At 40.2% G+C, this 13,059-nt stretch overlaps 1 protein-coding gene across 3 annotated transcripts in view; it reads right to left on the reverse strand.

Moving 5' to 3' along the window:
• Positions 1 to 207: 207 nt before the first annotated feature.
• The window catches only part of LOC144114995 (ileal sodium/bile acid cotransporter-like), a 120,280-nt gene continuing 107,428 nt past the window's right edge, over positions 208 to 13,059 (reverse strand). For all 3 annotated transcript variants that reach the window (XM_077649091.1, XM_077649090.1, XM_077649092.1), the window contains one exon: positions 208 to 805. In XM_077649091.1, coding sequence (XP_077505217.1) covers positions 732 to 805 — 74 coding nt within the window. In that variant the 3' untranslated portion in view covers positions 208 to 731. The remainder of the gene's footprint in view (positions 806 to 13,059) is intronic.

The following is a 13,059-nucleotide window of genomic DNA, read 5'->3' on the forward strand; positions in this document are numbered from 1 at the left end:
ATCGTGGAGGGTCACCTTACCTGGCTGCGAAGATCAACGAAGCGAAAGACTTACTTGAGTGTGGCAAGCCTAAGTAGCCTCAAAATTTTGTTAGTGTTGCGCTCGACAACTTGTGCATGAATTGCTATATTTCCACCTTTTGCGGCGTTAGAGTGAAGTAGCCGTGTTGTAGGCGTTTAAGCAAACACGAGACAAGCCGGATGAAAGTGAGCTTTTTTTATGTTTCGAACTTTATTGTTGAGCGTAAATAGACGATACAAACAAGCTGCTTAAATGGAGCAGTTGTATATATTTCGTACAATTGCGTCATCAAAACGAGTTGAAAAACTGGTACCTGGAGTAGGGAAGTCTCATTGATGCATCTGCTTTGTGGCATGTGAATTAAAACCTTCTTCCTGCGCATGTCTTTGGCACATGTTTCCTGTTTAGTCTCAGCGCACATACAGATTGCATTTGTGGAATCATTTAGCCATGAAACGAGAATGCAAGGTTGAGTGTTCCTTGCACAGGCCCTTTTTTGTGTTTGTGTGTAAAGGCACAATGTCGTACGTTTCTATTCATTCCGCAACATGTTCATACAGCTGTGTCTGCTGGTGTGATTTGAGCTGACTGACGTCACTATTATTTGCTAGATTAGCAAACCTGTTTAGTGTTACAACCAATAAATAAATGTTGTCCCATTCATAGTTTGTGACAGTGTGCAAACAAGAGAAAACCTTTTAAAAGCTGCCTCAGCTCTGAAATGCTGGGTTGAACACACCGTGGCTTGGAACTTGCACAGTTGACAGCTGCATTTTTTCACTGTCTGAAAGCAGCAAAGAAAATACATTGGACGCATCACAATCGTGCACAAACAACTAGTGTATGATATGTGAAATGTTGTGTTTGCAACGTAACATTGTGGCATCATGACCTTAGTAAATGACAGTGCATTACTGTCATTGTAGGCATTTCATTAGCAGTTCACTAGACACCCTTTGTTTTTTCACACCAAGATATTACAGTTGGGCACCTCTGCTGATTTTTCACTAAGGCTGTCAACCTCGTGATAGTTGACTTAATGTTAGGGCTGTTTTAGATGAAGACAATATCCATTTCCTTATATGGTGGTGCAGATTTAGTAACCTAGCTCCTGTTTTTTTCCTTGACATATTGCATTGTTCCAAAGCACCTGTTAGGATCAGTGCATTTTTTTTTTTGTGGCCCACCCTGCAATGGAAAGATAGGCAGGTTGTATGAAGAAAGAGCAGCTAAGAGACTTATTTCTGGTGCTATGCATGCGCACAGCACCTTTGCAAATATATGGAAATTGTGGTCCTGAGGAACTCGTACAAATAAGTGCAGCACCCTGCATGCACAATTAGCTATTGTTGCAGTGGCTACATTTGTTTATTAGCAAAGGCAGCCATACACTGGGTTTTTCATTAGGGTTCTATAATCAATTATAGCTTCCCACCATGGCCATGCAGAGCAAAACCATTCATTAGAGTGAAAGCATATAATAAAGCATTAATTAGAGTAAAAGCAATCACTGGGGGCAAATCCAACTTCTGTTGCAGTTTTCTTGCATCAGATTTAATGGTTGACCTGTCAATTTTTTTTTTTCATTTTCATCGCCTGCTATGCTGTTCCTAGTCTCATTTCAAGCTTTTTCATTAGCCTCCTAACTTCGGCTGCATCAGTGAGTACCGGCAGGATGCATTGGTTATTTACTTGCCCTCCGAGGAATGTTTGTACGCTGCTGTTAATAATTTGGGGAGGGTGTGTAAATACACTTTAACCCAGTCTTATTCTCATGCCAATCTTTTTCATAGGATCTGCCGCAACTACTTGACGTTGACGTGCTTCTTAGTGAACTGGTGTACAGGTGCGGACATAAGCAAACGGAGCATGCTATTTCGTCCTAAGTGCACTCACACCTTCCCTGTTGGAAATAAAGAAACATTGTTAGTCCCTGAGAACGCACACTAGTGCCCACTACCAGCATGCACATGCTGTTTCAGTTGGCCAAGATGTGAAAAATGTTAGAAGACAATAGCTTGCTCTGTTTACTTTTGTCTGCACCTGTACCTTCTGCAGGCTGTTGAACATTTGAAAAGTCAAACGTTTAACTTTTGAACAGTTTTCTTAACTCACATTAAACTTTAAGCCCTCAATGTACTTTGCCAGCTGAACTCCTCAGTTGTCATCGTCAGCCAGATTATATCCACTGCAGAACGATGACCTCTCTTCTAGGTATCCCTGTATTGTGCTAGCCATGGCAGCCCAGCAAACCTTTGGTAATCTCATCTCATCGCTTGACCTTCCGCTGGGCTGGGCTACATCTTTCTTCTCTTCAAATCCACTTTTACCTTAAGAGACCATTGGCTACCTGTTTGCTGCTTTACATAATACCTACCCAAGTCCATTTTTTTCTCATAATTTTTGTTAAAGTATCATTAACTTGAGTTTTCTTTCTGATCTATGCTGCTCTTTTTGTTGCTCAAGGTTACCTCTATCACTTTCCTTTCCAAAGCACCGTGTGCTGACCTCACTTAATTTTTTGTTTTTTTCATTAGCCTCCAGATTTCATCTCCGTTGAGTACTGACAGAAATTTGGTTAATGCACACTGGGTGAGTTGGTAATGGATTCCTAAATTATTAATCTTTTCTAGTGGACTTTCAGACGGCAAGTGTCCTGTCATGTGCATGTGTGTGTGTGTGTGTGCAGGGGGGGGGGGGGGGGGGGGCGTTCGCCAGAAAAGATGAATAATTTAGGAGTACTGGCAGTATATAACTGTTATATATTCTTATTTTGAGTGATATCGGCAGGCTGGTATCCATAACTTTGGAGTGCCTGCCAAATGCAGTCCAACCCATTCTTATTCACCTGGTAATTTCTTCTCATGGTCTGGATCTGTTGTTACTACTTAGCTGAGATGACATATTTCTTTAATACTTCCAACAGCTCACTACCTAATGTATACTATTGCTTCCTTTGCAGAACGTTGAACGTTAGTTTTCTTTGTAGTAATTTTTAATCCTATCATTGCATTTCATTAGGTCCTCAAGAATGCATAGCAGTGCATCCCCTGAATAACCTAAAGGACTACAGACACCAAATTTTTGCTTGTGTGCTTTCTTCTTTCATATGATGCATTAGACGTTGGTATGCATAAAGAACCCTGTGATATTCGCCTACGGCTGCTAGATAATTTATAACTGCATTTCATCTTGACGCGGTTTCGGTTTCATCAACCAAACGATGGCTGTGACATGTCATTGAACTTCAGGTTACATGAGGCATGAAAAAATGGCAATATAACTTCTGATCTATCGTTTTTTTTTTATAATTATAGCTCTTGAACCAGGTTGGTTCAAGTCCTGTAGTGAGTTAAAACTATGTTAAGGCTATATTAACTGCATGAATATGGTCCATTGCCAAAAGTCCTTCCTGGAGATCGGCTTGTTTCTTTGTTTGACAAATGTCGAAAATTGTTCTGATCCTACTGGCGATCACTTCAATCCCTCCCTCCCCCCCGCACACGCACACACACACACACATACATCACGGGACACTTGCTAGTGTCTGAACGTTCACTAGAAAAGATTAATAATTTAGGAATCCATTACCAACTGCAATATATGACAGGTAGTTCAACTACATGTCATAGCCATTGTTCAGTTGATGAAACTGGAACCAAAATAGCATGAAAATAGAAATTCAATTCTAAATTATTCAGCAGTCATAGGAAAATACCACGTGGTGATCCATGTATTCTAATGTCTAATGCATCATTTGAAAGAAGAAAACACGCAATAAAATTAAGTGTCTATAGTCCTTTAAAGGGGCTGCAAAACACTGTTTGAACGGATGCCGGTTGCACTTCAAATGGATTCTTTATGTCACACAGGTGCTGACTCAAAAAGAATTACGTGAATCGATGCATAGGAACGGGAGGTATTCAATGAAGAAATTTCAAAATACAAGCAAACAAAAAGCTGCCCTAAACTCGATTTTCGCGCAGCTTCCCTTTCCTATTTCACTCCCCACGACGACACTTAATGCGACCAATCAAAACAGCCTATCTGAGCACATGGCGGAAGTTTGCACTCCATGGTTGCCTGTTCTCTGTAACTCGTTCACGCCAAAGCTGGCAGCGCCGTTTGCAAGGTTACAACAACCATGTGAACGCCCAGCTAACCCAGTGATGCTTCGTCGTCACGTCGACGGCGCAGAAGGGAAAACTGATAAATGACGTTCCCTTGCTTATGGATCCGAACTCGAGCGCGAGATACTGCGATGGTGTGACGGCCTCGCAAGATATCAGACACATTTAGCATAGCGTGTACAGCTACTGCTTCTCACCTACCATCGCCCGTCGCTCCTAGTGCACTGGTTGGTCTCGGCGAGCAAGGAGCGCGCGCTATTGACGGGAGCGTGGCGCCATCTGGCGCCACCGCCCGGTGATGCTGCACAAGCTGACGATGCGCACTGTCTGCTTAATGTGAAACGAACGCATCCTTCCTTGTGACTGAAACGAACGCTTATAGGGTGCAATGTCTCGATCGGATTGATTCCGCAAAGCCTCTCTCAGATATATAGAGAGTAGCCATAAGTGTTGAGTGCTAGGTCGTAGGATGTTTACAGAGTCGCAAAGTCCTTCGATGCAAAATGTAGCCGGAGTCTCTGGTGGTGTATTTTTGTTTTACTTGCTTTACAGCGCTTTTATCTAAGGCAAACAAGTGGATTTCATAATGTAATATAAAACACAAAAACTTGACAAAACGTATCCCTAGTTATTAACACAATTTGCAGTATATTTACTCTTTGTCCAATCATCAAGCTCCCACTAAGTGATGTCATATCCGCTGCTAAAAACCACCACTGTATGGTGACACCGTCAGCACCATGAATTTGCTTTTGCGAGCTAATTAAAATATTAAAAACCGCAGTATACGCGGTACGACCAAGGCTAATAGCATCACTATAACTCACTCTATGCAACCAACAGGGAAAACAATGCACTGAAAATGTGTTTCGGGGCTCCTTTAACAAGGCAATACAGCAAGGAGATCATAGGTTACCAAGGTTTTCGTCTTTAGTTCTTTTCTTGTTCCTAGTTCTTGTACGGTGTACCTAGTCCTTCCCAATTAATTCCTGTGAATACCTTTTGTAAGAATGTAGTGAATAATGATGGGGAGGATGTGTCCCCTGCCCGACACACTTTCCAATCGGTATTATCTTGCTCCTCCCGTAGAGAACTAGGGATGCTATGCAGCCATTGTACATATTTTCCATTATGTTTGCAATGGCTTTCTCTTGTTTGACTAATGTTGAAAATTGCTCTGGTCCTACTGGCGATCACTTTGGCAGTATCGTGTGAGCAAAGGACAGTAATTTCATTTGTCTATAATTTTGGGGTCTGTGATGTCTCCTTTCTTGTGGATTAGTGTTATGTTAGCATTCTTTCATGCTTCTAGCGCACCTGAGATAATGGAGCAATGTGTACACAAAGTTCTAAGCTTTTCTAGCACAATGTCTCCACCATTATTCAATAGACCTGCTCTTACTTGATCCTGTTCAGCTGCTCTTCCCTTCTGCAGTGCTTGTAAGGCTTTTTTCATTACCCCTGGAATTTTTGTCCCTCCTCTGCCACTGTCTATTATTCTGGCTACTGTACAAATCTATATAGAATCCCTCTGTTACTTAGGTATCCTGTCCATGTTGCTGATGACTTTATAAGTTTTTTTTTCTTACCTACGAGGTAAGGAAAAGAGCAGCCACAGAAAAGCTTACAAGGTGAGCAGCTTGATGGGACAGCTGCCCCGTATTTCGCAACAGTGGAAAACAAGGTTGTCATCACAAAACTTAACAGGACAGTGTCATCCATATATGAAGGGCTGTTGAGGTATTCCCCATTTACTGCTATACCTAGTTCTTTCCAGCCTACCGCATGAACACTTGTGGGCACAAGATGGTATAATGTGCTTCCCTGCCTGACATCTATTCTGTCTGGAATTTTTTCACACATTTAAGAGGGGACTGCAGTACGGTGCGCTCAGTGTAGGTATTTTCTAGCATATTTATGTATTCTTCCTCAATGTCCTATTTACGCAATTTCTATGCAACTGTGGGTGTTTTAACTCAAAGTGCTTTTTTATAATCTGTGCAGGCTATATATAGGGGTTTTTATTTTCCACACTTTTATCTCAACTTTATATGGTGACATAAATGTTACTTTGAAGAGCCCTTTCTCAAAACCAGCCTGTTGCATTTGTTGACTGAAGTCTGGTGTTGCTCTGATTCTATTAGCAATTATGTTCATGCGAGTCTTGTAGGCAAGAGACACTAAAATGAAGTGGTGTTCCTCATGTCAATACATACCCTCTTTAAGTATTTATGTTATCATTCTTTTATATCTCCTTTACGCATGAGGTAATGAGGCAATGTGTGTACAGGGTTGAAAGCTTTTCAGGCAAAGTATTTCCCATAACATTTTGCAGATTTGGAGTCATCTTCATCTGTTGCTCATCTTTCCATGGCTTTTAAGGCTTTCCTTACGTGTTCTATTATTAAAAATAGTTTTCACTGCATCAGCACCTGTACTCTTGAGACTGGTTTTGCAAAAACAGCAGCATTTTGCACCTATTAAATCACAAATACTGTGAATAATTAACAATACTCATTGGAAACTAGAATTAAATTGAGTGGAAGAGGCCCTGATCTCTCGAGGACAGGATTTGAGAAAAGGGCACTGCTGACATGGTGTTTTGTGATAATTGTCATGCAGGTACGTAGTTTACCCTTCCAATACTGGCCTGATGTAAATAACCTAGTGTAGGCAGGCCCCTTTGTTGTCAGGTTTTTTACTTAGATGGGGGGTGGGGAATCGAATATAAGGTGCTATTTCTTTGTTGAATCTAGATTACAAACTGTTTTTTTTTTTTACAATCATCCCAACTGTACAAGTTTCATTCGACTGTTTTAAACAAGGAAAGTAACTAACCAAAAGCACTTGCTTTGCAAAAAAATAATTTCACAAAAGCCATAAAAGATCGGTTGCATCACAGAAATGCCTACCATATCATGTTTTTCTTTTATTTCCTCCAATCTAGGAGTGCATTACCATGTCCTCATTAAGTCTACTGGGGTCTTTGCATGTACCACAGGTGTGAAATCATTCCTTCTGTGTCATAGGTACCATATGAAATGCTGTACAATATTAAAGCAGCATTAGCTAGTATGGAATACCACTTTACAACAATACCAGTAACACGTCATGTAAGTATCTGTTTCCACGCTCATTTATTATGCATACCTTATATCCCTATCTGGGAGTGAAACTACACTTTAAAGGGGCTCTGAAACACCTTGTGAGGAGAGTACATTAACTCACTCAATGACTACATTCTCTCATCACTAACACCTGAGCCATATAATATACTTTCACACGCAGCAGAGAACCCACAACCGCGCAAGTTGGCAAGTCTTTTCCGGCAACTTTTTCATTCTTGAACCCTCCTCCATTGCATGTCTCTGTGTAGTTCTGTTTAGAGATGACTATTGGTTGGATTCTTTCAGGTATCACGCAGCTACCATGGCTGCGGCCAGTGAGTAGCGTTGCCCTGATCGGTCGGGAAGCTCTGCCCCCTGGGGAATCCCTACATTGTCGAGGGTGGGGCCGGTGGCGGAACACCAACCTTTGAGTGTACAAAAAATGGTGAGAGGAGAGGAAGAGGTGCGAAGACGCTGAAATTCAAATTTTGTCTCCAGATAACTCAGCTTCTACAAAACGTATTAAAAAAATTCTTGCGGGAGGATATTCGTGAAGTGATGTCCTGTAACATTCCAGGAATACTGCACCTTTAATGAGGGCCCCTTTCAGAGCCCCTCAAGCAGTGGGCATAAAAGACCAACACCAACAATTAACCTAGAATACTTTTCTGGATTGATTCATGATAGCTGTTATTTTTCATGTAGTACGTTCAGCTATATGCTCTGGAAATATTAATTTCAAGAAGCTGGCTGGCTTTTTGGGTGAAAATTGAGCTTAACCTCACTTTCGTGGAATGTGGAATTTGCTTGGGGTGTAAAAATCTGGTTATGTCAGATTTCATCCTTTGACAAAGGTCCCCGAGTACAGCTTAAGTTCTTTGTTTCCAATCTGCCTAAATGCTATTGAAGTTTCAAAGTTCTCTTTATTTAATAGCACATTTTTACTCTGCAGTGGAGTGCCAACATTCTCAAATAATTGCTGTGCCTGCCGTGTAGTCTGTTTTGGGAGGAATTCCTCCCAAAACAGACTGCAAGATGGCAACCCTTTTTGGAACATAGCTTTATCCTAACTATCTGAGCAGGAAATTACTTGTGAACTACAGTGTAAGTCTGTCTACATACACTACCACTGAGGCAACAAATTTTTAGGCAACTAGGTTATCCAGTTATGTCCTGACAAAGTGCAGTTATCCAAAAATAGTTATAGCTTTTAAGCAGTTACTCTCCATGTCACGCTGTTAAGTGTAAAACATTACCCTGAATTAGTGACATAATGCACAAATGGTGGCCATGTTTGCATATAGAGTAATTATCATTTCTTACCATTTTCACTACACTTCTATTCATCACTCAGTGTTTGCTTATAGCTGAACATTGCTGTAAGGCAGGTTACAAAAAACCATTTAAGCGCTGCTCTCTGGCTCACTGCAGGTTGTTGCATTTCATAGAATAACAGACCGCTATAAGGCAAGAATTCATGTGGTTGCAGAAGAAACTGTGGCATGAAAGTGCCAAGCGCATTTTGAGCAGTGTTGCAAAGTAAAGGATAAAAATTGGAATGCAGTGGTTATTAAAATATGCCTCTTCTGGTTCCTAAGGTTTGTCATGGTTTTGGCTTTTGTTTCTTTCTTTTCCGTGTATCAATGCTGCAAAAATGTCCTCGCTCTGTTGTGCTCTTTGATTGACTTCTTTTTTCTTTTTCAAAAACTTGTTGCCTAACTTGATAACAGTGCATTTACAGGGCATCAGTGCAAAAGAAAACAAAAATATGCCTAAATTGGCTATGGGCTCTCTTTCATATGCATTTAATTTAAAAGAACATTTTTTTTCATTTTTTTTTCATTTTTATTACTCTTGTAATGACCAATATACTGGCAAGAGAGTGATTTTTAGGTTTTTGAAATAAATTCCTGCACCTTGCTGGAATTTGTTTTCACAGAACAATTTGGTTGACAAAAACAACTTTAGAATTGGCCTTTGATTGCTCTATGAGGAAGTCTTCAGTCCTGATGGTGAAACAAGCAGCTTGCCATCGATGCACAACATGCAGCTGTGGGGCTATTCAGATGTTCAGCATGCCACTTTTTGAACACTGCATAGATGGTCATTCAACTACATGCCAGGAGCACTCAGACATCATGCTTTCTCAGTGACACAAAAGAACGTCTTCTAATGACTTTTACCTAGTTAAATTCATGGCTGTGGTAAATACAGTTGACTAAATCCCCATCACCAGTTAGTAGAATGAGTGCCATCTCTCTCGCTTTGCATTTCACTTGCTCTGTTTGGCATTTCCAAACAGTGAACTACTGACCCAGTGCAGGTTTACGGTGAAATTTGTCTGGCATAGGCCGAGTTTGAAGTTCTTATACTATTCATCTTATGTACAGGCAAAAAAAGTTTTTCTCCATAAGATAGTAAGGTATATGTATTTGTGAAAGTCAACTTACATTTTATGTTGTGAAATGGAGGCAGTCAGATTATGCAGCCCTAATTTTTCATTAGGCTTTAATGATGTGGTAGGCTTGTCTAAAAATATTTCCTCACAGCTGCCCCCCAAAGAGGTACAACTGTAAGTTGCTCTTTATTACCGAATGATATAATTGCATTGATTTCACCATGTTTACAGTCAATGAGCAACTTCATTGTGGTGGTGTTAAGATGAAGATGGGATCGGCCTTACAATATTTACGCTGGGAATTGCTGCTTCATTGCTTTCACAGTAAAAAAAAAGGACTGCAACTCCTGTCACTGCCCAGAAGGCCAGTGTTCTTCAAAAACTGCAGAAGCAGTTTAGCTACTGCATGCCCCTGAAGGAATATAATTCAGATGATGCTGTACAATGGGAGATCCCACTTTCTAAGGTTATAGAGCAGTGTTTGATGCGTGTCATGAAAACATGGTACTACACTAAAAGTAAATGCTATGCTGCATTAAGCGTATGACATTACATTAATGGAAATGAACTTGGGGGTATCGTTGCAGTGAGCTGAACTTGAGAAGCTGCATGGTTAAAGGTTACTTGGAAATATTTGTTGTTTACTCAAAACAGTTTACATGTATTGTTTAGGCTAATCAGGCCTTTGTATTTTTCAGTGAAAGTAAAAATTAATTCTGCTCTTTTTATTTTAATGCGAAAGCATTACTAAGGATATGTTGGCATAAAGGTGTCCGCAAAATGTAGAAGCAAAATATAAAAGATGTCGAGATCTCAGGGCTACTGAGGTGTCCACCGAGATCTCGAGATCTGAGAGCTACTGTGTCCTTTTCTTTCCTCAAAAATGTTTCCTTTCTTCAAAACACATGCTTTCATGGGGTTGAGGTATCTACTGAGATGCCGAGATCTGAGAGCTACTGCCCTCACTTAGTAGTTCACTTTATGCCCGACTGCATTTTTGAAGGCTCTCAGTGGCAAATCCTTGTGACGCAGCAGCGTTAATCTAACCATAAGCACTTGTCAGTTCATCGATTTCTCTTACAGCAGCGAGATGCAGAAAGTTATATCCTATCGCAGGCGTTACTTTACCTTACTGATTTAAAGCTGTACATACTGCGCAATGCTCAGCACTTCGGCCATAGCTCATAACCCATGTGCTGGGTGCCACACATAACCTGTGGACCTCCACGCTCTACTCACCCACATGAGGTACCGAACCAGACCTTAGTAGCAAAATAAATATCTTCTTCCTCTTTCTTTGAACATTACATCATGATTGTGTCAAAAACATTTCCTTTCCTTAAAACACATGCTTTCACAGGGTTGAGGTGTCCACTGAGATGTGGAGATCTGAGAGCTACTGCAACCTTTTCTTTCTTTCCTTTCCTCAAAACACATCACATTAATGTTTCCTTTCCTCAAAACACATGGGTTTCTCCACCTAAGCAGAGTTATTTATTTATTTACTTATAACCTACATTGCCAGAAGGCAATTATTGTAGGGGGTTTAGTACATGGGGGTCACACAATGGCAGAAAGTTTGCCAAAATGCACATGAATACATCAGTTAACAACGACCAACACTAAAATCAAAATTACTGGAAAACATACAAAGAGTGCAATAACAATGTAGGAATAGTAGAAAGGAAATACATGAGGATAGCTCATACTGTAGTATAGGCTAAAATATGATTAAAAAAACTCAGAAAAACTCAATGAATAAGGCTCTCATTAGAATTTTCAATATCAGGCGCATCCATCACTTTATTCGGGAGCTGGTTCCAGTCATTAATCATGTTAGGAAGAAATGAATATTTAAACACATTAGTACAGCACTGATAAGATCCAATTTTGTTAGCATTGTCTTGCATAGAGGAGACGTAATGTGGCTCCTTTATGTACGCTGTTTTGTCAATACCTGTTTTGTTCCTGTATACAATGTGGAGGAATTTTAATCTTGGTATTTTCCTGCACGATGAGAGTGTTTTCCAACCCAGTCGTTCATATATTTTTGATCCTGTAACTGTAAAACTATAATTTCAGGTTACAAACCGTGCTGACTATTTCTAGACATGTTCTATTTTAGCTATGAGGTTTTTTGCGTATGGATCCCAGATTACGCATGCATATTTTAAAATAGGCCTAATGCTAGTCAAATATGAGTTTGCTTTCAGTCATGACGGAGACTGCTTAAAATTTCGCTGGAAAATGTGGAGGAGACGTTAAGCTTTCATGGTAACTAAGGCGATATGACTGGACTAGTCGCCATGCAAAGCAGACATATTGGTAAGCCATTTCACGGAACGATACATGACACAGTTGTCGGCATAAAGTCTAACGTTAGATTTCAGATCTCCGACTATATCGTTATTATAAACCAGAAAGTGCCCTCAGAATTTTTTGGATTGAAAATATTGTTGTGCACTGTAATTATTAGGGCTAACAAAAGTTTTTTATTAAAAACAAACCTCACATTAAACATTAGTTTGGAGTGCCCAAGGCACACTGCTACTGAGCATATCTAAGTTTGATTCTTGGCCACAGTGGCTTGATAGTGATGATGATAATTATGGGGAAATGGCCTTCTTGCAGCATTGAAGCCAGGAGATACCAAATACTACCAGATGGGGTTGCCCAATTACTTTTACCAGTAAAGGTCTGGTGCGATGAAAATAAGCTGCATAAAACTGCTTGCATAGCAAATTACGAGGTAATCTAAATAATGCCGTCTGTCTAAACCGTACAGCTTCAGTATGATTCCCTATCTATTCTTTTTCGGTTTCCTAGTCTAACACTATTTATTGAGCATGTAAGACTCAAGCACATGAATTGGACATCCACATTTGTCCATTTATAATTGAATTGCATAGTGTGAGCTGCAAAACGTCCATCTAGATGATGCAGAATTCATGCGAAATAGGTGCTGCAGCTGGACATTCATTATGTTAAGCGGGGGCTTGGAAAAAGTATTTTCAATACACCAATGACCCACTTAACAACTGTCTATGCATTTGTACTTTGAAGTAACATTTATTTGTGTGCACATGCACACGCCACACCCATGCTTAGAATCAAGGAGCACACCAATGGACAAGCAATACACACTTTGTTTGCACCACCCTCTTCAGAGGACCTTCACTCATATCTCAAAAAAAAGTGCCCTCATATGTACTGATGAAGTGTCTGTCATTGATGTTATTATTGGGAGAATTTTGTAGCTATTTGAGCTCATTCTGTGCTGCTTATGATCAAACAGATTCACCTACGATCACCTGTTAACACCACGATTACTGTATGGACACTAAAAACAAACAAGGTGTAGCTATTTTGTATGACTCGCATTAATTTTGAACGCTAAATACAG

Source organism: Amblyomma americanum, chromosome 1 (genome assembly GCF_052857255.1).
Source record: "Amblyomma americanum isolate KBUSLIRL-KWMA chromosome 1, ASM5285725v1, whole genome shotgun sequence".
Classification (NCBI taxonomy): domain Eukaryota; kingdom Metazoa; phylum Arthropoda; class Arachnida; order Ixodida; family Ixodidae; genus Amblyomma; species Amblyomma americanum.